The sequence below is a fragment of the Callorhinus ursinus genome, unplaced genomic scaffold, assembly GCF_003265705.2.
Source record: "Callorhinus ursinus isolate GAN/ISIS: 27379988/994484 unplaced genomic scaffold, GSC_fseal_2.0 scaffold1, whole genome shotgun sequence".
Classification (NCBI taxonomy): Eukaryota; Metazoa; Chordata; class Mammalia; order Carnivora; family Otariidae; genus Callorhinus; species Callorhinus ursinus.
The window spans coordinates 55408389-55435672 of NW_027397063.1; the positions used below are offsets into that span (position 1 = coordinate 55408389).

General features: G+C 39.8%; 1 protein-coding gene across 1 annotated transcript in view; it reads right to left on the reverse strand.

Annotated features, from left to right (window-relative positions):
• The window catches only part of IGSF11 (immunoglobulin superfamily member 11), a 137078-nt gene extending 110037 nt beyond the window's left edge, over positions 1-27041 (reverse strand). The window contains exon 1 of the mRNA XM_073893792.1: positions 26620-27041. Within this exon, the coding sequence (XP_073749893.1) occupies positions 26620-26671 (52 nt within the window). The 5' untranslated portion in view covers positions 26672-27041. The remainder of the gene's footprint in view (positions 1-26619) is intronic.
• Positions 27042-27284: the final 243 nt, after the last annotated feature.

Sequence of the window (27284 nt, forward strand, 5' to 3'; positions counted from 1 at the left end):
CAAACAATGAATCATGGAACACTACATCAAAAACTAATGATGTAATACATGGTGACTAACATAACATAATAAAGTTTAAAAAATTAATTAATTAAAAAAAGAAAGAAACCTATTGGATCAAAGAAGAAATCACAATGGAAATGAGAAAACACTTTGAACTAAATTCAAATGAAAAAGACAACATATAAAAATATGTGGGATGAAGGAGAAACAGTGTTTACAGGGAAAGGTACAGCTGTACATGCTTACATTGGGGGGAAAAAGTCTAAAATCAGTGAGTTAAGTTTCTACCGAAAGAAGCTAGAAAAGATCAAGACAAATTAAGCAGAAGGAAAGAAATAAAGATAAGAGGTAATTCAATGGGGAAAAAGAACATCTTTTAAATAAAAAGTATTGAAACAACAGGATATTTGCATTTTGAAAAAATGAACATCTACTCTTACCTCACAACATATAAAAAAATAATTCAGAATGGATCACAGACCTAAATGTAAAAGCTAAAACTATAAATCTTCTAAATGAAAACAGAAAATGCTACAACTTCTGGATAGGCTTTTCTTGGAACACAAAAAGCACAAAGCATAAAAGAAAAAATTACAGTGGACTTTTCAAAATTAAAAACATCAGCTCTTCAAAAGACACCATTAATAAATTGAAAAAGCAACCCAAAGAATGACAGAAAATATTCCCAATACATACCTGATAATGTAATGGTATCCAGAAAATAAAAGTAAGTCTTACAACTCAATAAGATGACAACCCATTTTTGTAAATGGGCAATAGAGTTTGAACAAACACTTCATTAAATTACATGAATAACCACTAAGCACACAAAGAGATGCTCACCATCACTAGACATCAAGGAATTACAAACTAAAACCACAAGAAATCACTACACACCCGTTAGAATGACTCAAATTTAAATAGCTTGACCATACCAAGTCTTGGTAATAATGTGAAACACCTAAAACTCTTACACACTGATAATGGGGGTAAAAAATGGTGCAACTACTTTGGAAAACAGTTTGGCAATTTCTTAAAAAATTCAACACCAACCATTCCACTTATAATTATTCACCAAAAAAATTCAAATGTGTTCACATGAAGACTCATACAACAGTAGTCCCCCAAACCGGGAAATAACTCAAATTCTCCTGAATAGGGGAAGGGAGAAACAAGTTATAGCACATCCATACAATAGGGTTCTACTCAGCAATAAAAATCAACAAACTACTGATACATGCAGCAACACAGATGAATCTCAAAATCATTATGCTGAGTGAAAGAAACCAGACACAAAAGAGAACATATTGTGGGATTCCATTTACAAAAGTTCTATAAAATGCTGAACTAACACCCAGTAGCAGCAAGTAGATCAGTGGTTACCTGCACCTGGGGGCAGAGGGAGGGAAGAATGCAAGATGAGACAGGTAATCTTTAGGCAACAGAGGCAATGTTCTGCATCTTGATTCACCTGGTGGACTTATGGATCTGTTACAACTGTCATCAAACTATACACTTTAAGTGGGTGCAGATTTTTGTACTTAAGCTGCATCTTATCAAAGTGGCTTTTTAAAAAAATTACCAGTGCCCACTGGAGGGCACTTTTTTCTGTCGACTGATGAGTGGATTCATCATAGGTGACCCCACCATCTTACCACCTTCCACAAAATCATGGCATCAGCGAAAACTGTTATTACATCAACCAAGCTAAAAAAACAAATGTTTTATTTCCATACAAAAACTACCCTAAATAAATGAAACATTAATTTTGAAAAATAAAATTTTGAAAATTTCAAATTTGCCTGGTGTTGGGGGAGGGGATGAGAGTGAGTGGGAAGCTATATTTAAGCAGGGCTAACCTAGCAAAATGTGCTTCTACTGGGGAGGAAGTCTAGGGGAGGAGGACAGACAAGAGGGGGCAGTGGTGTGACCCCCCCCACTCCAGAAGGGTGGGAGAGGATCCATTACCCGGAAGTGTAAGACACGACTTAATTACAATCTCTGCAAAGAGCCCTGAGGCCAAGAGATTGTCAGAGATTCTTGGAGACCTCTGAGAAATATGGAGAAACTGGCAAACTATCAGCCATTAGTCTCTCGAGGAAAATTCAAGAAAAGGGAAACTGCAAAGGTCTGCCATTCCTAGAGTTATTAATTCTAACATTTCTCAAACCTTTATGAAATTCCCAAATAAGTGCTACGCTATAATTTTACATGCTTTATTCAATGTATTCATAATTTATATTCTCCCCCAAAAGGTGGCCTGATTTAGTCTGTGCTCAGATGAGTACCATTTAAGTGAAACTGAAATTTCTTCTTTTACCATGTTACCTAGATTTCTAAGGTCTGGCCTGGTTAACAATACAAGAACTAGCAAACAGACAAAAATGGCTAGATTTTAATCTCAATACAATCACCTTTTAATAATTCACATTTATCCATATATTAATGAATCAACCACAAATTTAATATTTTTTCTCCTTTTTACATTTGCCCCATTCTGAAAAGAAAATCTTACAAGTCTTTCCCCTTTGGGGTAGAGGTTTTTGCAAAAGCAATTATGCCAAGCTTTTAAAAGATTCATTGAGGGGCACCTGGGTGGCTCAGTCAGTTAAGCATCTGCCTTCAGCTCAGGTCATGATCCCGGGGTCCTGGGATCGAGCCCCGCACCGGGCTCCGTGCTCAGCGGGGAGCCTGCTTCTCCCCCCTCTCCCCTGCTCGCTCTCGCTCTCTCTTTCTTGCTCGCTCACTCTTTCTCTCAAATAAAATCTTAAATAAAAAAAAAATCCATTGAGAATTTGTCTCTCTTCTTGGACTTAAACTTAATTTATCAACATTTATGAAGAATTTCACATGACCCTGAAATAGCACAACAGCCTCTTAAGTAATCTGCCTGTTTCCCTCCTGGCCCACTTCCTATCCACCCTCCTCCTGCTACTAAAGTCAAATTACTTAAAAGAGCCAAGGTGGGCAAGTTATTTCCCTGTAAGACCCTTAGAAGGCTTCCCACTGCTCACCAGATGAAGTCCAGATCTCTGGAGCTCACCTATCCTTGCGGCCCCATCTCTAGCCTCTTCTGCCCTTGAACCCTAACCTCTAGCCATGCAGAGCTATGTGTAGCTCCCAGACTATTTTATGTTTCTGTAACTCTGCTTGTCTACTCTTTTTGCCCACAAAGCCTAGCTCTCACAAACCCTCTCCCTTCCACATTACCCCCTTGCTTCCTGGATTCCTACTCATCCCCAAAGATGAAGCTTCTGGATTCGCTTCTTCTGCAAAGTTGATCATTCCACTTCCTTTGGCATGGACTTACAGATCATTTTCCGCTTTCCATTCTGTGACTTTGAAATAAAGGTTGTTCTACCAACATATTCATTTATATAAAATGTGATTCCCCATACAACTCACATTCCAATGAGAGGTGGTATGTATATACAAACCTCCTCACTTATCTGGATTTTGCTTTTTTATGTCCTTGGATCATTGTTGATCTCTTCAACTTAACTATAAGATACCAGAGAGAAATAGTATAGCCTACTAGGGGCAGGGTAGCCATAAAGCACTTAGTTCTTAAACAATTTGCCTAATGAATTTTGTAAATTGAAAATACAAGACTGATTCTTTTGTCAATGTTTACTAAACATCTACTATGTGCCAGGCACTGTGCTGGATTCTAGGGACACAACACAGTACAAAATAAATTCTAGACAATTTATAGAAACAAAGAACTTCATAACTACCAGGTACATTAGAGACCATTGAGTCTAGTCCACCCACTTTATGGTAGAGGAAGTGTCTTGCCCAAATTTATACAGCCAGTTAGTCACAAAGGCAATATACAAGAGACTTCTCATCTAATATCTCTTTCTTATCTTTTTTCACCAGTTTGAAGGAATTTTGAGTAATAAGACAGATTAAACACTATTTTGGTTTAAGATGTTATATAAATCTCAATATTTTAAAATAATATTAATCCATATGTGAAAAGAGGCTTGAAAGCAGTGACATAAAACAAATCTAAAGGGAATGAAATAACAGAGACCCAGAAGTGGGAGCTGAGATTCATCTAAGTCAGCAGATGACATCTATTTGCACTCGTTAGCACTGCCTGGCATGTGCTACACCACCCCCTCGGGTAATTTACATTTTTTTTAAAGCATGTATTTCTAAATTTAGGAAGTTAGGATAATCAGGGTGGAAAAGCCCATCTGTTTGACGTTCACTCCAGCTGCTGCGGATTCTGAAATGAAATCTGAGTATTTTCTTTTCTGTTTCATCTTATCCAGTCTGGAATCTGAGGACATTATAGTAGCATAAAAGTAGCTCAGGGCAGGGGATCCAATATGCTTTTTTTTTTTTGGCATACAAAACACCCCCATTGTGTTTAACTAACCCTACCACAATTACACAAGCACACCCACTATTTATACACATTTGTGTACACTCATGGTACGTACACATTTCCTTGTGTAATATTTTGTTGGGCTGGTAGGGTGGCAGAGACAGAAAGACCCTAGGAAGAGATCATGTTTGACCCTCATGAGGTTCAATTTCATTTGTACAAGCCAGAAAAAGTAACTGAAATATTGCTTGACTCGATTACTTCCCTTAAGTTATTAGAAAGAGCTTTAACCTGGATCCTGGTCCAAACTTTGCCACTTGAAAGCTATGTAGTAACCTGAAAGAACAGAGGCAGGAGGGGAAGGAAGAGAGAGTTAAGCGAAGAAGAGAAGCCAGGAGACTGAAGGTGCTTTCCAGATCTGTAATTCTAGGACTTGATAACAACTGCATGAATTTTCAAAGAGAAGCCTCTGTTAGGTAGAAGAAGCTTTCCCCTTCTGGTTTGAAATTATCAGCTTTAACCCAGAAGCAAATCAATAAACATTAATTTATATGCCTTTTTATTTAACTTTAAAGTACATGAGTCATATATATTGGAAGCTAAATAAATATTTAGTATATACTAAAGCAACTTAGAAGTATTTTTAAAACAAACACAATGCAAACAAGTCTACATTTCTAAAGTACAAAAATACATTAAAAGAAAAAGAGAAGCAAATATTATCTAGGATGTTTATTACTGGTGATAAATATTAAACGCAACTGTTAATAAAGCCTCAAGAAGAGAAGTGTAAAAGCTCATCTAGAGAAATAAACATTTCCTGTATCCGTAAACCTTTCCTGAATACCTTCACCACGTGAGGTACTATGGTATAAGCAACAGGGGATCAAGAGGAGCCAAAAATCCTACGGGTCGTGGGAGTCGGTTCCGATTTCTTATGTAAGATCCACCTGGCCCGACACAACCAACAAAGTGCAAGCGTTTCAGAGCCAGAGACCCAGCACAGGTGGCAATCACCGTGACCCTGTGACTTCAATTAGCAAACTGTCACATACCTGGACAACACACCAAAAATCATAAGGCTGTAAAAGCTTTAAAAAGCTTGTTTAGCATGACTTCAGGAGACTTAGGTTCTTAACAGAATTTCTCTCTGACAGTTACCTTATTCTCAGCCTACCAGTATCTTAGAGGCGAACAAACATTTTAAGAAGTGGGGACCTGAAAGAGAAACTTGCTAGGTCATCTTGTACCGCCTTTGATGTTGTTAGGCTATTCTTGCCTCTACTGTACGCCTAGTACCTAGAACAGTGCCTACCACAAAGCAGGCCCTCTCGAGAAATGCTGAGTGAATAAACAACAAATGTTAAAGGTAGTTTGGCCATATCAAGGGCTGAAGGGAAGGAAGAGACAGACTTTTGCTCCACACCAGGCATTAGGGCCCTTTCTTCGTCCGATCCAGCCACTCCGTGGAGAGGTGTGCAGGCCTCTCTTTCCAGACAAAGAAAAAGAGTCAAAGGTTAAACAACACTCCGACCAAAGAAAAGCAGAAAGCATGGGACCATGTAGTCTATCTAGGTGAGCTGGGGTGAAGGTGCTGAGCTCCTCTGAGAAAGAGAGAGAGAGAGAGAGAAGGACATAAAAGACTGCGGTCTGAGACCAGGCAGAAAGGCTGGGCCGGGAAGGTTAGCGACAGGCTGGGCAGCAGCAGGAAAAGAGCAGGCACACACACAGGGGCGTAAGTGCCTGGACCAGAGCCAGGCAGGAGGCACAAAGGGTGTCCCGAGGGGCTGCAGGAGTCCCACAAGGAGAGCCGGAGGTTCAGGGACTCTCAGGAGTGAGGGTGTATGGGCCCTCGGGCCGGAGAAATTGGGGGAACCAGGGTGGTATAGGTCACGTGTTCAAAGCTTCTCAAAGTAAAAACCACCTAAAAATACGTCAGTGCAACCAAATAATGGCATGAACGTTAGTAACAAAGATGATGGTCATTTATGGTAATTTATTAGTCAAGCTGTCATTCCTAATCCTTTTTAAAATCATCTTCAGAAATCTAAAGGGAAAAGCCAATTTTCAGCAGAAGGAAGAGAACACTGCAAATATAGAATTATTGACTATGCAGGAAAATGTTTAGAATGCTGAAGCACATAGTTCAATGTGTACAGATTACATGCATAATAGAGCTTCAAATCAGTTACCATAGCTACAAAAAGATAATTAATTTTGAGGAAACAAAAGAAAAGAGATATCATTAGGGGCAGTTTCAAAGAGCTGAAATAATAAATGTGGCATCCAAATTTAACTCACATTACTCCCCAACAGGAGCTAGGAATGCTCCTTTCCATGTGGCCACTTCTGCTGTGGCTCCCCACCCCCTCCCCAGTCCGATGTTCCAGGCCTCCGCTGTGCCAGTCCAAATCCTATCCAGATGCCGGGGTTTATATTCCATAGAGTCTCTCTGAACTCCAGGTGCCCTCGTAGCCCAAACTGTACAATCACTACCGACTATGTATGAAACACGGGTTGGGCACTGGCTGTGTCCCAGGCACAGTGTGAAGGAGAAGGAATGAAGAGGGGGATTAAACACGCAGGCGAGTGTGTAGGTCACGGTAAACAGGAATGGGCTAAAGTCTGAACAGTGTTCTACGAAGACGTGGAAGAAGCCAACTCAGGGGGAGACCACATGAGAGGTAACATCCAGCCCACACCCAGAAGCATAAGCATTATTTTCCTGGCCCAGAAAAAAAGAGGAGGAAGGGGGATATCAAGTTGAAACAACAGTATTTTCTTGTTCCCTTTCTCCTGAAGCAGGAAGAAGGTAGATTTGAGAAACCAAAAGGCATCAGCTGTTACTTTATTTAACCTTTCTGAACATCAGTTTTCTTGTTTATCAAATGGAAACAATGCAAGAGTGTGGTGAAGATTAATCATATAATGTATATTGAAGGACTAGTACCTAGGACACATTTTATTTTATTTCATTTTTAAAGATTTATTTATTTCAGAGAGACAGGGGTGGGGGGGCACAGAAAGAATCTTAAGTAGACTCCAAGCTAAGCACGGAGCCCAACGTGGGGCTCGATCCCATGACCCTGAGATCACAACCTGAGCCGAAAACAAGAGTTGGACACTTAACTAACTGCACCACCCAGGTACCCCCCCTAGGAAGCATTTTAGATAGGAAGCAGTCAAAAAATGCTGCTTCTCTTCCCTCCTCAAAAACTGTAAACTCAGTGAAGGCAGGGATAGAGATTTATACTTCTTTCCTGTCACCAGCACTAAAAGAACTTCAAGCATGATTTCTTATTGACATAATAATTTTTCAATCATTTCCATTTGAATTTGACAATTTATAAATCTTCTATCATGCCTACCTATTTGATATATATAAAAATAAAATTTTAAACTCTTACATCCAGTGCTGTATTACCCAAAAGAGGCAAATACTTAAGGCACCAGCAAGACAGGAACAGGGTGGTGGGAGGAAGAAAAGAAGGGGGAAACATTTTTAAGGCTGATTGATTCTTGATATTTCAGAATAAAGATGAAAGTAGTCCTCATGAAGGAAAGAACACAACTGTGCTGGACTTGCTTACTCTTTATAGTTTAGTGTCCCATTCTGAGTTTCACAGGAAGGGTCACCATGATCTTTTCATGCTTAGGGTTCCAAAGATCTCTACAAGCCCTACTCACAGATCATATAAATGTTCCCCAAGTTCTTCTCCAGTCAGGCCCTAGAATGGAGACAAAACCACCACAAAGTCAAACGGAGCTTAAAAGAAAAAAAAGACTCCACTAACCAACTGCCTGAGCCTGGCACAGTATTAGGCACCTTACATACTGTCTTAATCTTCCAGGCACTTAACTCCAGGTACTGAAATTCATTCTACTCTACAACTGCACAATTTCCTCACTTGGAAATAGGGATCATAGTCATCTTTCCCACAGACTTGTCTTGGAATTGGTGAATAAATATACACAAAATGCCCAGGTAACGCATGGCACGCGGTAGGTACCCAATAATGGCAGCTACAAATTTCATGGAGACTTGACAGCCAGCCTGGAAACTGATGACACTCTGAAGTCAGAAGAAATGCATGTGACTTACAGAGGGATCCAGAAGTGGTGGCAGCGGCAAGCCTGAAGCTCCTCAGAGCTGGCCCTGGGGGCAGGATGACTTGGCTTACCACCCTTTGGCACATGTGCCCAGAGCCTATTCAACTCCAGTGTTCCAAGCTGTTTAACCACATTCAGTTCACTGTGGGTACCTCAGTATCGAAATGCCTGCCAAAATCCAAGTATTTAAAAAAAAAGCACTCCAAGTGATCAAGCAAATAAAAGAGGCTTTTCTTAAAAGAAAAGATCATTTATCGAGATTCAATAAACCTCTGTAGTATGGTTCTTGCAAATGCTTACACATTTGCTGCCGTGTTGATACATCGGCTTCAGCTGAAAACTAGGACAGAGCACAGGCTTGGTGCATCCGGCCAGAGAAGGACCCCGGACTCTGCGTCTAAACCCCACGTTATCAAGAGGACGGCAATAAGTAAATTTACATTTCTTCACTGATAAATGAGCATATGCATAAAAGCACGGTCTATTTTCTTTCAAGCTGATATGCTCTTCTTACTACTTCCTACCTCAACAACCCACCCCAAAACTAGATGGGTGGCAGGGGTCAAGGCATAACTAAATTCAGTCTGATCTGGTCATCTAAGACTGATGCAATGACCTCAACAGCCTTTTTAAGTAATCTTATAGATGTCTCCCTGGATGGCTCAGATAAATGCTCAGTCTTTTAGATTTCTTTCCCCATGTCCTATTTTTCTTCCAGATGGTATCTGACCGCCTGAAGGAGAGAATCCTCAAACCATCCCAAGGCGGAGAAGAGGAGAAGCGGCCCTCCCATCTACACAAAGCTGCCTGGGTCTTTACTGGATTCAGCTCAAGAGTATCTTGACTGAGGGGCGCCTGGGTGGCTCAGTCGTTAAGCGTCTGCCTTCGGCTCAGGTCATGGTCCCAGGGTCCTGGGATCAAGCCCCGCATCGGGCTCCCTGCTCAGCGGGAAGCCTTCTTCTCCCTCTCCCACTCTCCCTGCTTATGTTCCCTCTCTCACTGTGTTTCTCCTCTCTGTCAAATAAATAAAATCTTAAAAAAAAAAAAGAGTATCCTGACTGAGTACCCCCTGAGTGGTAAGTTACAACTGGTCCTGTGGGGGGTAGTTGTAGTGGTACTGAATGGGGAACAGGGGTGAGGATGTGCCAGTTCCCATCTTTAGCCAATGGTCCTGGCCATTTGACTCTGATTTTGAAATTCGTGTACAACACATAGACTTCCTTGCAACCTCAGACCACTCTAGGTCCCCTCAGCAGAGTCCACATACACCCCTAGTCTCTTACACCCCTCATGTCAGGCCCCAAGGAACGAGGAGCACTGCCTCGGACTCCACCTGCTTCTGCCACTGCCTCCGGGTCATCGCTCTAACACATGTTCAGAGTGGCCGGCTGCAGAAGCTGCAGACTCCAAGAACCAGACCACCCAGGGAAATGGCATGGATTGCCCAAAACAAGAATGAGAATCAAACAGGAGACAACACTTCACTCATACCACTGATGAAACACATTCTATCATAATGAGCTGAGTCATGTTTGGCTTTTAGACTTAACGACAGGAGTCTTGAGGACTGGACCCAACCCTTTTTCATCTACCTGATTCCGGGAGCATAATGGACCCTTCATTTTTTTGTTGTTGTTGTTTTGTTTTTCCTTAAAAACTGCTTAATACCAAAGAAACAAAGATGATCTGCCTCATTGGCTGGGATAAAGATGAGTCAGGCAGTGCACAAGACCATTAAATATCTTCTTCCACCTGACATTTTAACTTCTAGACAGCTGCACTTCCTTTTCCTCACATGATCTAACAAGTGTTCCACAATTACTCCTTTTCTGATTCACAAATTATAAGTGTGCTTACAACTCTAATCATAGTTACACATGTATTAAGCTCCTCAAGACCAGGTACCATACTAAATACTCCATATAACCCACAATGCCTAGTACAGTGGTATACAAAGAGTGGGTTTCTCAATAGTTTATTGGAAAATGAAAGGATATACTTTAAAGAAGTTGAGATATTCTCCCCCAGGAAAAAGAAAAAAACCAAATGCCTACAACACTAAAGTTTACATAAAATTTCTCTGGAAACCATTTTTGGACCATAAGTTCAAATTCCTTGTAGAAAACAAATGTAAGGTGGTGCTGTTATGATGCAAGGTACCCAACAATAGGAAAGGCTATTCTACCACTAAAATTATTATTTTTAAAGGGAATTACTATACAATGGTAAAGTGAAGACGATGAGATTCAGAATGTAACCTCAGCTCCGTATGATGAAGATGGTATTAATGAAGCAGGAAATGATGCTGATAAACAGGGCAGAGGCAACAGGGGCGGAAGAGGAAGATAACAGACCAAAAACAAAATAAAACAAAAGGAGAGAAGAAAATAATGCTGTAAAGAGGAAATGAATACTATTTACAAATAAAGTCAGATTTCACAGCATTCTGGTTGGGTCCCTTGTGTCTTTTGGGAAGTGAGTATTTATGGCTCAACCATTGTTAGTAAACAGTTATTGATCACTTACCATGTGCAAGGTATTATACTAGGCCCTTAAGATAAGATGAAACATAAGACCATATCAAAGAACTTAGTTAAACAAAAAGACTGGACGTAAACATAAATGGGTAAAACACCACAAAAGTCCCTAGCTCCCAACTCTCATCGCACACCCAAAAGATCAATTCCGGATAGACTGTAGCTCAAAATATAAAAGGTAAATAGCACAGCTTCTAGAAGAAAACAAAGAATATCTTTATGACATTGGGACAGGCAACAAATTCTTAGCCAAGACACAGAAAGTGCTAGTCAAAAAGGAAAAATTGTTAACATTGCACTAATTAAAATCAAGAACTGTTCCTTAAAAGACACCAAAATAAGAGAGTGAAAAAAGTCACAGAGTAAAAGAAGATTTCTGCAACACATATAAACAAAAGAGTGCCAGTATTCTGACAAACATTTTAAAACCCGTACAAATCAGGGAGAAAAAAAGACACACAGATTCTCTTAATTTTAAAAACTGGCAGGGACACCTCAGTGGCTCAGTCAGTTAAGCATCAGACTCCTGATTTCAGCTCAGGTCTTGATCTCAGGGTCCTGGAATCAAGCCCTGTGTGGGGCTCTGAGCTGAGCAAGGAGTCTGCTTGAGATTCTCTCTCTCTGCCTCTGCCTCTCCATCCACCTCTCTCTCACTCTCTCAAATAAATAAATAAACCTTTTAAAATAAAATAAAATAAATAAAAACTGGCAAAAACCCAAAGGTTCAGCAACAGATAAATGGATAAACAAAATGTACTACATATAATACAATGAAATATTGTTCAGCCATAAGAAGTTATGAAGTTCTGATACATGCTATCACATGGACAATCCTTGAAAACATTATGCTAAGTAAAATCAGCCAGACACAAAAGGACAAATACTGTATGATTCCACCTGTGTGAGGTACCTAGAATAGGAAAATTCATAGAAATATAAATAGACTAGATGTTACCAGCGGCTGGGGAAAGAGGAAAACGGGGAGTTACTACTTAGTGTTTATAGGGTTTGTCTGAAGTGATGAAAAAGTTTTGGAAATAGTGATGATATTTCCACAACATTGTGATGTTTCATGCCACTGATTTGTACACTTAAAAATGGTTAAAACAGCTAATTTTGTGTTATGTTTTACCATGATTCTTAAAATTTAATGACACATTATACCAAAACCATTGAATTATAAAATTAATAATGTAATATACAAAAAACCACTTAACTGTACACTTTGAATGGGTAAATTATACAACATGTGAATAGTATCTCAATAAAGTTGTTACAGAAAAAAACCATCAAGGCTTGAGCAGACAATTTACATAAGAGGATACCTAAATGGCCTGAAAGGGGAAATGGTGAGCAACCTCATTAGTAATCAGGGAAGAGCAACACACTTACAGACACACACACACACACACACACACACACACACACACACACAATGAGATACCCTTATTCATCCATCATAATGGTTCGAGTTAAATAGATACAATAGCTTGCCTTCACAAGATGTGGAGGAAACAAAACTTTCAAACACTGCTTGCAGGCATAAAGATCGACACAACAACTTTGGAAAAAATGGCACTACCTACTAAAGCTGAATACACACAATTTGTTTCTTAGGTATATACCTGACAGAAATGCACTATGATTTGCATCAAAACAACACATGTCCAAGCCTGTTCAATGCGGCATTATTCATTATAGGCCAAAACTGAAGAAAACCCAAATATCTATCAGCAGTAGGATGGGGAGGTTGATATCATGGTATATTCACACAATGAAGGTCTATACCACAATGAAGGTGAAGAAACCAGAGCTACACATAATATGCACAAATTGCATAAACAATGTTGAATTTTAAGAGCCAGAAACAAAAGAGTGCATAATGAATATGGATGAATCTATTTACATAAATTTTAAAAACAAGCAAACTAATTTCCAGTGTTAGAAGTCAAAAAGTGGCTACCTTTGGGGAGCCAGGGATGCTAGGGTGATTGAGAGGGGCACTGGAAGTCTACGGGGTGTGGGCAATGCTGTCTTTGGTTACACAAGTACGTCCACTCACGATAATTCATTAAGTAGTACTCTCAAGATTTTTACACTATTTTGTGTGTATATTACACTTTTTTAAAAAATTTAGTCCGTGTCACTATTGCCCCTTCTAATAAATATAGCAACTCTAAAATACATCATAATCAAAGAAAAACCTGCCTGAATATAAGTCCCCGCTCTACAGTGGGATGAACAAAGTATCAGTTAGACAAAGACAGCAGGAGCTTGTTCCAAGATAGTGGGAAGCTACTGTAAACTTAGCTCACAGTAAAGGAAAAGGGTGAGAAACTATTAACCTTTTCAAAACTGGAGCACACTTGAAATGCAAATTCACTCCACGACCTAAAAGAAAGTTTTTTTCATTCTTTGAAAATGAGAAAGGCCTATACTCTAGCAGAAAACTTTAAAATGCATAGGCATATCTCAATTTCATATATGGAATTTCAATTCTTTGCCTGTGAAACGAGACAACTGGATTGTCCATTACCTAATACAAGATAAAAGGCACTGAAAGCAGAGACTTCACATTTATCCATTCACTCGACAAAGCAAGCACCTGCCGTGTGCACGGCACAAAGCGCTCGTCCTTCAGAGCTTGCAAGAAAGCGTATGAGAACAAGGCAGGTCAGTGTAGAGGCATGACCAGAAGAGGGGCGCAGACCGTCCTGCTTTAGGAGACAGTGAGAGGAAACCACCCCCTCCTGAGGGGTGAGGCCACGATGTAAGGCAGTCCATCTCAGAGGAAATGGGCAGGAGCTGGGCCTTGAAGGGCAGGGATGTGGCTATCAAGAGAAGGAGGTGAGGTGTTTCAGATCCACCAGCAGAGGATGGGAAATGTGAGCAACAAAGCTGAAGAGGCAGAAGGACAGGAGTGGCAGAGGGCGCTGGGGACATGCTGGGTGGGGAAGAGCAGAAAGTCACCGAGGGCACGGATGATACTAGGAAAATTTCAGATTTTATCCTTTAAGGGGTTCTGAGTTTGTGTTGTTTTGGTTGTTGGAGGAGGAGAGGAATATAATGAAAGCAGTGTTTGACAGAAAAGCAACCTTGCAGAAAGCAAAGGGTGGATCAAAGCGAAGAGAGGTGAAGGAAACATCAGCCCGAAAACTGTTAGAACAGCGTAAACTTAAAATGACAAGGATAAAAAATACTGAGGGTGGAGAGGAAAGAAAGGAGAGTAAAGGGGGTGCCTGGGTGGCTCAGTCGTTAAGCATCTGCCTTCGGCTCAGGTCATGGTCCCAGGGTCCTGGGATCGAGCCCCGCATCGGGCTCCCTGCTCAGCGGGAGGCCTGCTGCTCCCTCTCCCACTCCCCCTGCTTGTGTTCCCTCTCTTGCTGTGTCTCTCTCTGTCAAATAAATAAAATCTTAAACAGAAAAAGAAAAGAAAGGAGAATGAAGTTAAGAAAACTAAGAAGAAATATTCTCAAGATTCGGGCATTTTCAGATATGAAAAAATGAACTCTTTTGCATAGGAACAGGCCACAGGATCACACATTTGTACAGCATGATGCCACCACAGTCCACACAGACTCCAGAGTCTGCCCCAGAGCAGAAGCTTGTGCCAGACACAAAATCAGTCTGCCTGAGATTTAAATATATGGATATATCTCCACCATCCGTGAAAACTGCCGTATTAAAATTAGATAATATATGTGTGTTTACCTAATTAGCTGCTATAGATGAAGCAGAAGGGCAAGGAAAGGCTTTATGAAGGTTAATCTAGATATGGAAAAGCTGAATTACTTCCCCTGCCACGCTCAGTAGGGGAAAAGTTTCCACTACCCTTTACTCAAGTCAAAGAGAAAGCTGGCATGCCAACTTCCACTATGTCAAGAGAATCTGAGCTGAGAATTCAGAGGAAGTGCCCAAGACTGCAAATTATTTTTGTGTTCATGGTCTTCATCATCAGTTTATAGAATATTTGTTAGACATTGAAGGAGTAAGCAGATTTGATTTATTTTAATGCAGGCAGATGGCTTGGTTATGGAAATTGTGAAGAGATTACTGAGCGGCTTCCTCAGATCAAGGACATTATGGAATTAAACCCTCTAAGAGACCGTGCTTGTCCAGGTCCCCCTGGCTCACAACCTTACACGTTCTTATTAATGAGAAAGAAAACTCAACCCCTTGAACTGGAAGTAACCAGGGAGGAAGGGGTGGGGTGTAGAGCAATTAATTTGTCCAAAGAAGTATAAATGTTAAGATGGAAACCAGAAATACAGATTGATCAAAGGGCAACTAAAACATGCCTTGCTCTGAAGACACTGAAATCATAAATTAGGAAGCATTAAAAATCACAATTTCAGAAAATATATTCATGAAAACAAATCATGTTTAAGTTGCTATAACTATTTTGGAAAATTTTAATGATCTGAAAACACACTATACTTACCAAGATAACATAGTAGGCTGTGAGTTTATGAATCTCTGGATTATTTTGAAAATTCTGCCAATGTGACTAACTCTTATCCATTTTGGAGACCACCTGGCTTTGTACAAAAACATTCTCTTTCGTGAAAATGCAAAGAAAAGAGCTGGGAAACACCAACAATGACATAAAACGTAGAGTCAGAATCCAGACATGCCCTAACCACACCCCCAAAGCTTTCCATTTAAGTACCCCTATCTCCCTGACTAAAACTCCCTGGTTTTTGTTTTTAAAAAGTTCACAGGTAGCTCAGTCAGTTGAGCTTTCAACTCTTGGTTTCAACTCAGGTCATGATCTCAGGGTCATGAGATCAAGAGCCCTTCTCTCTCCCTCTTCCTCTGCCCATCCACCCACTGGAGCACACTAAACAAACAAACAAACAAATAAATAAATCTTTTTAAAAAGTTCACAAGCTTTCCACTTTCAATCAACAACAGCACTATGAAAATTTCTGTATTTGTCATGTAATCTCATACAGAAAAAATTTAGACAAAGAAAAGTCATTATGAGAGAAAGGCAGAGAAAAGTCATAGAAATCAAGACAAAGGACCAGAATACAGTGATTGTGACAAAAAGATTTCTGTCATGTTTATAGTCTGCTTATCACTACTGACCCTCTCCTGACACATACAAGATCTATGATATAAAGGATTTAAGAGAATAATTATGTACATAAAAAAAATATTTGAAACCACTTTTTCTAATCTTTCCACAACAGACAAGGATGGTTTTAATTCCTAGAATTAAAGAAAGTCTCACTATATTGATGGGGAAAAGGAGAGAAAAAGTCAAATAACTTGCCCTGAAATAGGGCAAGTCTTGTAAATATGTTAAAACCAGCCATATATTCTCTCCAACTTATATTATTGCCAATATTCTTAATACTTGGATGCCAAGTCAAAGAATCATGAGATTACAGAGCTGGAAAAGAACAAGAGATTACCTCATCCAACTCCTTCATTTTTTTAATGAAAGCAGGCCTGGAGATTTGCAGGATGTGTCCCAGGCCACACTTCCCGCTGGTACTCCCTATACAGAACTCTTACCTTCTGACTCAAGTTGGAGCTGACCAATCCTTGTAACAGTAACTGCCACTAACCAAGCATTTTTTTTAATGCCAGACTTTATGCTAGACCCTTTAGAAATGTGTCATTTTATTAAATTTATATGTATAAAGAAGTTCACTACATCATCATTAATACCAAAAAATCAGAAATAAGGGTGCCTGGGTAACTCGGGCACCTAAGTGTCCAACTCTTGATTTCAGCTTGGGTCTTGATCTCAGGATCATGAGTTCATGCCCCAAGTTGGGCTCCACACTGGGCGTGGTGCCTACTTAAAAAAAATATCCGAAACAACATAAATGTCCAACAATGGAGAAATAGTTAAATATATGTGCTGCCGAAGCAAGCACTGGAGAAATAGTTAAATAAACTATGGCATATACATGCTATGACATACTAAATGATCATTAAAAAAGAACGAGGTAGATCCATGTAATAGATGGAAAAATACCCATGTTAAATTGTTATGTTTTACAAATAAGTTATAGAACAATACTTATGACATTATTTATTTTTTTTAAAAATATGAGAAAATGAGTGAATTGGGTTCAGTTTAAATAAGCTGAGTTAAAATTTTTAAAAATAAAATTATGTAGAACAGATAAAAATAATATACAGATAGTATCTAAGATACCAAATATAAGAGATACCAAATATGAGGTAATATACCAAATATAAGATATAAAATATAAGATATGGAAATATCCAGAAATACAGGAAAACAGATCCGAAATGCAGGAAGACATGAGTAGGCAGACTGAAAAGATATATCTCACAGAAAAAAAACTGGTAAAAACAAGCACATCACCATAAATTATGACTAACCTATCGAACTATAAAGATAAAGGAGGGCTTTTAACATCCAGATACAAAAAGTAAATCACCCTCAAGAGAGAAAAATTAAATCTAGACTGATCTCAGACTTCACCACAATAATAGTCAATGCCAGAAGATATGGAGTAATTTCTAACAAATTCTAGGAAAGACATTTTGACTCAATAACATACGTATACAAATTCTCCTTTGGTGTGGATAGAAATAGGCAGCGAAAACATGAACTAATTCAGAGAACAAAGTAAGTACTTAAACAGTTCTAAATGATAGGAATTATCTACATTTATCAAGAAATAAATCATCATCATCAAATGTTAAAATGGACATATCTGGGTGGTGTGGTTTGGAATGATATGTTGAAATATTCTTTTTTCCTGCTTTGTGTTGTTTAACTCAAAATGAACATGGATCTTTTTAATAAAAAACCTGAAGTCTGTACTTTTCAAGCACAAATAATATGATTTCATTTAGGTAAAATAGTCAAAATTAATGTATACTTACAGAAACAAACTGACATTTGACTAGACCCAAGAGTGAAGGAAGGAGTGAACTGCAAAGGCACATGAGGGAACTTTTCAGAAATTTCTACATTTGACTCTGCTTGCACAGGTGCATAAATTTATCACAACTATATAATATTACACTGAAAATAGGAGCATCTTACCATAGTAATTATACTTCAATAAAATTGACTTGAAACACAATATGAGTAACTCATGAAAAATTATCTGGTGGCATGGTGGTTGTTAGTCACATACAAAATACATACACATACACACACACACACTTTCTACCTAGTATGATTATTTTCCTACTAAATGCAATCAAACAATTGAATTTTGAACTTAGATTCTAGATAAAGAGGGTAAACAAAAGCTCCAAAAAATGTAAATGACTGGTCCTCTGGGTGATCCATAAAGATCCTCATTAAAGAAAAAAAAGTACATGTACATGCAGACTTTGTCATAAGAAAAAGGCCTGGAACAATGCACAGCAAAACCAGAGAATTTGGTGGGTGGAGGTAGGGTATGAGTCAATTCTTAAACACTTCTGCATTGTTTGAATTTTTACGCCTAGGATATGTTACTCCTGTAATTCAAAACATACATAAAATACAAAAATAAAGAATTTTAAATGAGTTTATTATGCTTAAATAATATATGCATACTTCATTTAATACCATCCTACATAGTATGCGATAATTATTGGCTATCAGTCTCAAAAACAATTCTCAAGGAAAAAAAAAGCAAACAAACAAACTAACATCCCATTATAGTAACACCAGAGTTTCGTAGTCCATGGACCTAAAGGGGTCTCCAAGATCCTTCCAGAAAATCGGTGAGGTAAAAGCCATTTTCTTAATAGCGGTAAACTGTCATGTGCCTTTGGCCTGTGTTGACCTTTGCACGGACGCTGCAGACACAGCGGAGGGTGAACCAAAGGGCCTTACCACCGTCAAGGTCCTGGCGCTGAATGCCCCCCACGGGCAAAGGGCACTGCCCCCCACGGGCATGGGCCTTCACCATCATGGACTCCCAGTGAAAACGGAAAATCCAGTTTCACTAAAGAATGCCTTTGACAAAGCACTAACAGTAATTTTATTAAATCTTGACCTTTTATAATATCCTGTGTGACAAAATGGGCAGTATGAGCCATAGGTCACTCATGCCGTAGGCCGAAGCAAAACGGCTGTCCCCGGAAGAGCGCTGCTGTGACTCCTTGAGCACAAAGCTGAATGAACTGGCTGCTGTTTTCGCGAATCAGCATTTTTACTTGAAAGAACAACTCACAGACTACAATTATTCAGACTTAGGTATGTGGCAGGCATTTTCTCAAAAGTGAACAAAATAAGAATGTCTCTTCAAGGGAAATAAATGACAGCTTTCTGTTTCCAATGATAAAATTGGGGGAAATATTAAAATTTTACAAAATCTGTATCTGCCATTGTAGCTTAACAGCTTTCCAAGACTTAAACACTCTTTTGATAAGATCAACGGTGATATTAACAAATGTGATTGGTTTATATTATACAATTTAATGTATGCCAACATTTGTAAATCTGTATCGAGGAACCAATATTTTCCAAATTATCAATGCACAGTGTACCAAAAAAATCATGCAGGAATAAAAGACCCACTCAAATTGCAAGATACATCAATGAATTTTAAAATAACAGAGCAAGAAATATTTATTGATATGGTTTCTAATTTTTCATGGTAACCAATCTTTAAGAAACTACTATTTATTGAGTTTTGGTAAATATCAAAGAATATCCGAAATTATTTGAAAATGCTATCAAAATACCCCTTCCTTCTCCAACTACATATCTGTGTCAGGCCAGATATTCTTCATATATTTCAACCAAACCAACACATCATAATAAATTGAATGCAGAAGCAGATAGGGGAATCCTGCTGTCATCTAATGAGTCAGACATTAAAGAGATTTCCCAAAACTGGAACACTGCCACTCTTCTTGCTAATATTTTTTGGTTTGGGCAAAAATTCTCACTTGTCATGAAAATATATTACTTATGTCAATATACAATGGATTTATTGTTGTTTTTAAATTGATTAATAAATATTTCTAAACATTCTTACTTTTAATTTTTAATATGGTAAATATTAATAGATATAATCCACATAAACAAAAGCTCTTCGTGGTCCTCAATAATCTTTAAGGCCACAATAATCCTAAGGCCAAAAGTCTGAGGATGTTTGGGGCGCCTGGGTGGCTCAGTCGTTAAGTGTCTGCCTTGGGCTCAGGTCATGATCCCAGGGTCCCGGATCGAGCCCCACACTGGGCTCCAGCCCCGCATTGGGCTCCAGCCCCGCATTGGGCTCCAGCCCCGCACTGGGCTCCCTGCTCAGCGGGAAGCCCGCTTCTCCCTCTCCCACTCCCCCTGCTTGTGTTCTCGCTCTCTCTCTCTCTGTCAAATAAATAAATAAAATCTTTAAAAAAAAGAGAATCTTTGCAGTACATTGTTAACACATTTTTACATGTTCTGCATACTGTCTCTTTTTATCTTCTTTCATAAAATGGGAGTAATGACAATAATATTTATTGAACCTTTACTTACACGAGTCTCATGACAGCCAGATGAGGTAGGCACTATATCCTAATTTTTTCCCCCTGGGATGAAGAGTTTTTATTTATTTCAGTAAGCAACATGGAAACACTGAAATCCGTTAAGTAAGAAATCTTGGGTCATTCTAAAATGTATTGAATAAAATGGATTTTTTTAAATTAACATATAATGTATTATTTATTTCAGGGGTATACGTCTGCAATTCATCAGTCTTACATAACATCCAGTGCTCATTACAACACATACCCTTCCCAATGTCCATCACCCAGTTACCCTATCCCTCCACCACCCCCAGCCCCAGTAACCCTACGGCAATCTGCATTTACACACAGACAACATGCATAAGTGAAATATACGACAAGCTTTCTTAACCAATGAAAGCCTAAAATGCTAGCCTGACTGCAATATGTTCTGCAACAAGTGATGTTTACTACACTTCACCCTCACTTTTTGCCATGTATTTTCTTTTTTGGCAAATAATCCTGACCTGTGGAGCTGACAGAAACTGTGTAACAGGCAGTGACAGACCTGGTACAAGGAAATGAAGATGAAGTATAAAAGATGTCTGATGTTACTTAAGGCATCTTTGAGTACATGGTGGAGGATGGAGCTATGATTAGTAGAAGACTTCTGACATTTCAGGAGATACAAACATCACTGCAGACTGAGAGGACTGTCCAGAGGGAATGAATCCTAGCTGGAAGAAACTCTGGGGGGAAATGGGTAGACTGCAGGAAAAGGGGAGGCCTTGGGAGGGGAGCACAACTGGAAATCTCCCTTGGGAGCAGGCTATGATGCCTCCCCTTGGGGCTCATCTAGCTAATGCTCCTATTTCTAAAAAAGCATTTCCAGTACATTGTATATATAATGTCAGGGGGGGGGGGGGGGTGGGGAGGCCAAGCTTAGACTACACAGGTGTTATTTTAATTATCTCCGTTCTTGGGAGACTAGTTTTGACATACAGGCCCTTAGGACGAAGAACACCAGGCATGGAAATGGGAAACTTGATGGCTTTAAATGAACACCCAAAGGTCCGAGGTCATTCTTTATTGCATGGAGCAACATCTTCAGAAATTCCTTAGGAAAAAATATTTCAAACATAGACAACCTCAAAGTTTTGTGATTAAAAATAAGCTAAAAATCAATGTCAAAAGATCTGTATTATATTTTTAAATTAACTTCCAAAGTCATAGAATCTAAAAAGTCTATGAAAATAAATTTCTATCACCTCTGTTCCACAAAATATACACTAAGGTTTAAAGATAAACTGAAGCTGACACAGTCACACTAAATCCCTAAAAAATCCTTAGCAAAAATTCTTTTTCTTTAAAAGGGGGGGCATTCTTTTCGGGTACTGCAGACACACAGGATTACCGATTATATGAGTAACCACTCAGTCATTCTCAAGTATCTACTGAACACTTACTCTGTGCCAGGTATGGTACTGTCTTTTAGAGAAAATATACATATATACATATACATATTATACACACACACTGAATTATATCATAAAGTTAACTTCATGGAACGAGGGGAAAATACTAGCATAGAGTTACATCCACATGCTCACATAACCTGAACAATGCCCAGCTTCGAAAGCGACTTCCTGGTCGGTCTGCTGGACTCCAGGGTTGATATATCCTTGAAATAGGTAGAGCTAAGTCATTGGAAGGAGCCATGAACGGCTAGATGTATGTACCTTAAAAGAACCTGATGCTAGTAGAACAATGTAACATCCTCCAAAAGGGAAGAAGATGAGGAGGAAAGAGGGCAGGAAAGAATCAACATTAGTGAGAATATGAGAGCGAAAGGAAAGACGTTTTCACATGAGCAACTACTGTCAACAGGGAGAGGCTTTAGACAAAGGTGGGTAAGGGGCTCTCTAAACTAGGACATCTGTTAAAAATTTCCACTGGTGTGATCTTCAACAAACTTCAGAAAAATTTAAACCTCTTTCCAATTTTTAAAAATATTAGATTAATTAGTCTTTCAAGACTGGCCTAGAAGTGGCCCCATTCTACTCGAGTCACATTCACAATGTCACACTGTGTTATTACACAGTTGTGACACTTGATGAAAAAACAGCATTGAATTTTCAACCAATCCACTATCATTCACAGCTTCTGATTTTAACCCAATTCTCTGAGGATTCTTCCAAAGAACTCTACATAGTATAGGAATTTCCTGAACTCAGTGCTTCTGGTGTCTCAACTTTTTTACTGGCAACGCTTTTCTAAAATAAAAGTGTGCATCTAATACTGTCAGTTTGTTACCTCTCAAGATCAAAATGCTAAATGAAGGGAAACCAGTAAGTAGACTTCCTCTAAGAATTTTTTTTTTATTGAACAGACCTTTTTTTCACATTGGCAAATTTGTACTTTTTAATCCTTTTCTAAAAACATAGAAATTGTAATAATATTTGCTAAAATATGATCTTCCTATAATATATATGTGAGGCAGAGTCCCACCATATAGCACCTCTGTGGTATCCGACGATGGTGAAGATGAACTGGTACCAGATCAGGGGCTGAGTCTATCGTTTGTGAAATTAGGAAACAGATTTTATTTCTTTGGCTGACTTCATTTTTTTTTTTTAATCCTCACAAATGTAAACTACTCTTTCTTAGGTGGTAGGAAACCCGGTACAGAGGGAATCAATTACCCAAACTTCAATAGAAAGAAAAAAAAATCCACAGTTTAGGTAAATCAGCTTAACTAATAAGTAACTAATTAACTTTCCACTTTTAAGACCAAAATCACCTCAAATTAGATGGTGTTTTGAACACCACCCAAGAACTGACAACCCCTCTGAAACCCGTTACTCTCAATTATAATTGAAGGAGGATATCAGAGCCTCCAGATGGTCTAAGGGACGATTTCAAAAAGCAAGGGTGAGATATATGCATGCCAGACAGTTCTTATCAAACAAAGGAGGGGGGTACTTGAAGTGAGGGGACTACCAGAAATGCAGCAATCTTACCTCCAACTGCCTAAAATATCACTAGTGCAGATAACATAAATTCAGAATCCTTATTCTAAATGAACTAATGTAGATCAGAATTTCAGTGGGAGTGCCAGGATTTCCCCAAACCAGCTAGTATTTCCAGTCCCTTGTTCTGTAGAACTCATTGCAACTAAAGAATCTTGTGTCCCAGCACATCACCTTGTTTGGCACTAAATCACATGGTTTAAGTATGAAGACCCAAATGAGACTTTTCATTATAAATGCTTCCACTATCAAAGCGTGAAAACACATTTGAAAATGTGCCACATACTGTTACTGGGGGGAAAAATCTTTACCCATTGCATCATTACCTTGAGTCTGACAACAGTTCTAAGTATAACATTTTAGAAGTACTTGGTGATTTAGTGTTTAAATTCCTTCCTCAATAGCCTGCATTGAAAATACAGTGTATTACGTTTAATTTCTCTAAAGCTTTCATCCAGTGGCTGTCACCTTTCATGTAGGCCAAACGACAGATTTTTTACTAAAAAGTGAATCCTGCCAAAGCAGTTACATAATTCAAGTTAGAGCTAAGAAATCGAAGTTCACTAGAAATTTTTCAGAATGCTAACATTTAGGCTCATAATTCTTTTCATTTTCATTTCATTTTTGTGTGATCTTTTCTTTTTTTACAGATTTTCTCAGATTCTGGGAAGTTATCTGCTATTTCAATGAATCACAAGTAGCACAAAAAACGCTTCAAATGTATCTAACCTATTGGTAGGACTACATAGAAGTCAACTTTTCAGTTCAAATTCCCTTTTAAGTTACTCCACAGAAACGCAAACAAAAATAAAAACAGAAATCTCTTGACATCCATTTTCTTTCAAAAATGTAAGAGACTCTCTACCTTTCATGCATCAAGACTTCATAGTAGCCAATGCTACAGTGGTTATCTACTTAGCATTCGTGTCTTTTCCTCCTTCATAATGAAGCCACTTCATTCAGGTTTCCACCCCTTCCCTTCATTCTAAAGTCCTGGGGTTGGGCCCTAATTCATTCAAAACAACTTTGCCTTGACTTCAAGCACTTAATGGCAGTGAGGACATGGTCTTCTCCTGGAGACTGTTATGCTAGGCACAAGTAGGCACACACAGCTGTTCACCCTCCTCCCCCTCTTCATCTTAAGGAAACTGAGTAACAGTGGCCTTCCCATGGCCTCCTGAATAAATCCCAAATTCAGCATTCAAGGCTCTCTACTATTCTTTTACTACCTTTTTAGCCCTTTCTCCTTTGCACACATCTCCTGCTCTAGCAGCTACACACTTGGCCTTTCAAGAATATGCCCCTGCATTTTCCATTTCATATCCTTCGCCCAGGCTGTTCCTTTGACTAGGAAAGAAGGCCCAACCACTCCCATGTCAGCCAGTTCAAATCTTACTCAAAGTCCAGATCAAAAGTAAACTTTTCTATCAAGTCTTCCTTGATATCACCATTAATAAATGGTACTCATCATACATTCCTTGTATCGTTAATCATTTTACATGCTTACAGCCTGTTTTAAAACCCCAGACTCCTTAAGGGCTGCAATCTCTTGTGCATCTTTGTCCTCCACCATCCCTCCCCACCAGACACCCAAATTCAGACTGGTAGGCTCAGCAAACATTTGTTGAACACATGAACATAACTGTTCATTTCTGAGGGTGAAAAGTACTTCTACAGAATAGATTATCACGAAGGCTGAATTGTCCTTGGAAGTCTTTAAAAACATCCTAGGATAGCTGAGGAATAGTTTTGCTGAAGGAAAGGAAACAAATCAGATGACCTTCTAAGGCTGCTTCTGCAAATTACATCAACTCTTTAAAAGTACTGCCTAATAATTCAAAAACAAACTATACACAAATGCTATTTACAAAAAGAGAGCAGCATTTATTATAACAGATGAAGGTTAAGAACAGATTATTTTTAGCAAAATTTCAGCTGCTCTTATAGTAATATACCATTTTTCAGTTATATCCAAGGAATTGTACAAAAAAGCTCATTTACTCTAATTATTTCACACTTGAAAGAAGTAGAACAGAGAAAAATGCCAGTCCCTTCAAACGGGTAACCAGACAAAATTAATCTGGAAGCACATACTCATGTCACTTAATTATTGTCTACACATCATCACCAAATATATACCTACTGAACTCCAAGAAAGTTACCTGTAATTTTGATTATTTCCTTCACTGGCATTTATGGAAAAAGAATATGAAATTTTGTATTCCTTTCTCTCCTACTAAATAAATTTGAAAAATTTAAGTCGACTAAAATGAAGTTACTTCAAGATCCATGGGTACATCATCAGTTCAAATAAGGCCACAAAACTATGGGAAACACTGGTATCTCCAGAAACAAACAAGGTTAACCACAATATTCCATAAACCATTGAGCCTGCTCATTAAATAAAACTTTCAGAATAAATCTCATCAATTAAATGGGACAGAAAACTTGATTCCAAGGACAGTGCACTCATAAAAGAAAAAGGCACTGTGTAAGAGGAAAATCAGAGTTAAATATGATGGCTATTCATAGAAAATAAAATGTTAAGAAAGATTAGAGAGTAGAAAATGAAATAGTTTTTTTAAACATTAAGAAAATTAAACACACGTTTAGTCTTTTTGTTCCAATATTGTTACACTCTATGTACTTCTGTAAGCCACTTTAAATGCTTTGGGGAAGAAGCTAGAGTAGAAAAAATATATTGTTTTCGAACATAATGTAGCACACTGTATAGTTATTTTTAAGGCAAAGATCACATTTTCAGTCAAACCTGACTGTGCTTGTTAAAGGTTAAGGTAAAGCTACAATTTAAAGTTTTCTCAATTATTTTAAAGGCACCTCTAGTTTTCCTGGAGCCGCCGGATAACGGAAACTGATTCTAAATACTGTTTCTCCCTGGACCCAGTAAGTGAGGGAGCGGTTACTTAAAAAGCACAGCGGGGTCAGAAAACGGCCCCGGATCAGCGGAAACCGAGCAGCGGGTGCAGTTACCTCTCGGATCTGGGACACCTGAGCCGCGCGGGGGGCGGGACGGGGGCGCGGGTGGGCGCGTGAGCCCCGGCCCACAGCGACCAATATGGCCCCTGGCAAAGTTGGGCTCGCAGGACCCGGCACAGGTCTCCCCGGGCCCGCCGGTCCAGCCTGGCCCCACCGGGAGCAGAGGGCTCGGGCTACTCACCGTGCAGAGAGAGGAGCAGCAGAGGCGCCAACGGAGAGCCCGGAGAAGTCATCCCGGGGCCGCGGGGAGCGCGCCCGCCGCCCGCCCGGCTCCTCGTCGCGACGGCGGAGACGCGGGCCGGGCTCTCGGTGATCTTGGGGCAGTCGGGTCCGCCCGGAGGGGCCGGGACCGTGGGACGCGCAGCGGTGACAAGTGGCGCTCCCGCGCCGCCCCGCTTCGCCGACGCTAAGCTACGACCAGGCGCGTCCCGGGCTCGCCGGCCTCGTCCCGCAGCGCCGCGGCCACCTCGCGCTGCCCCAGGACCCGACGGCCCGCCGCGCCGCCGGGGGAGCCACTCCCCCCCCAACTCTCGCCCAGCTAGTCCGGCAGCAGCCCGGCTCCCCTCGGCTCCGCGCCGCCCACTCGCCCAGCTCCTCGGTCTCCCGGGCAACCGCGGCTCCCGCGCGACGCCTGGCGGCCCACCCCCGGAGCAAGCGCGGCGCGCAGCTGGCGCTGCCTGGCCACCTGTGCGCGGTGCCGCCCACTGCCCCGCACGCCGCTGTGAGCGCCGCTGGGGACCCTCGGGAGGACGCCCTCCTGGCCTGCAGTCAAGGCCTACCCCTGCCCTAAACCACTCTCCAGACAGGGGTGTCAGTCTTGATCCCCAGAGTCCTCTAAGAAGGACT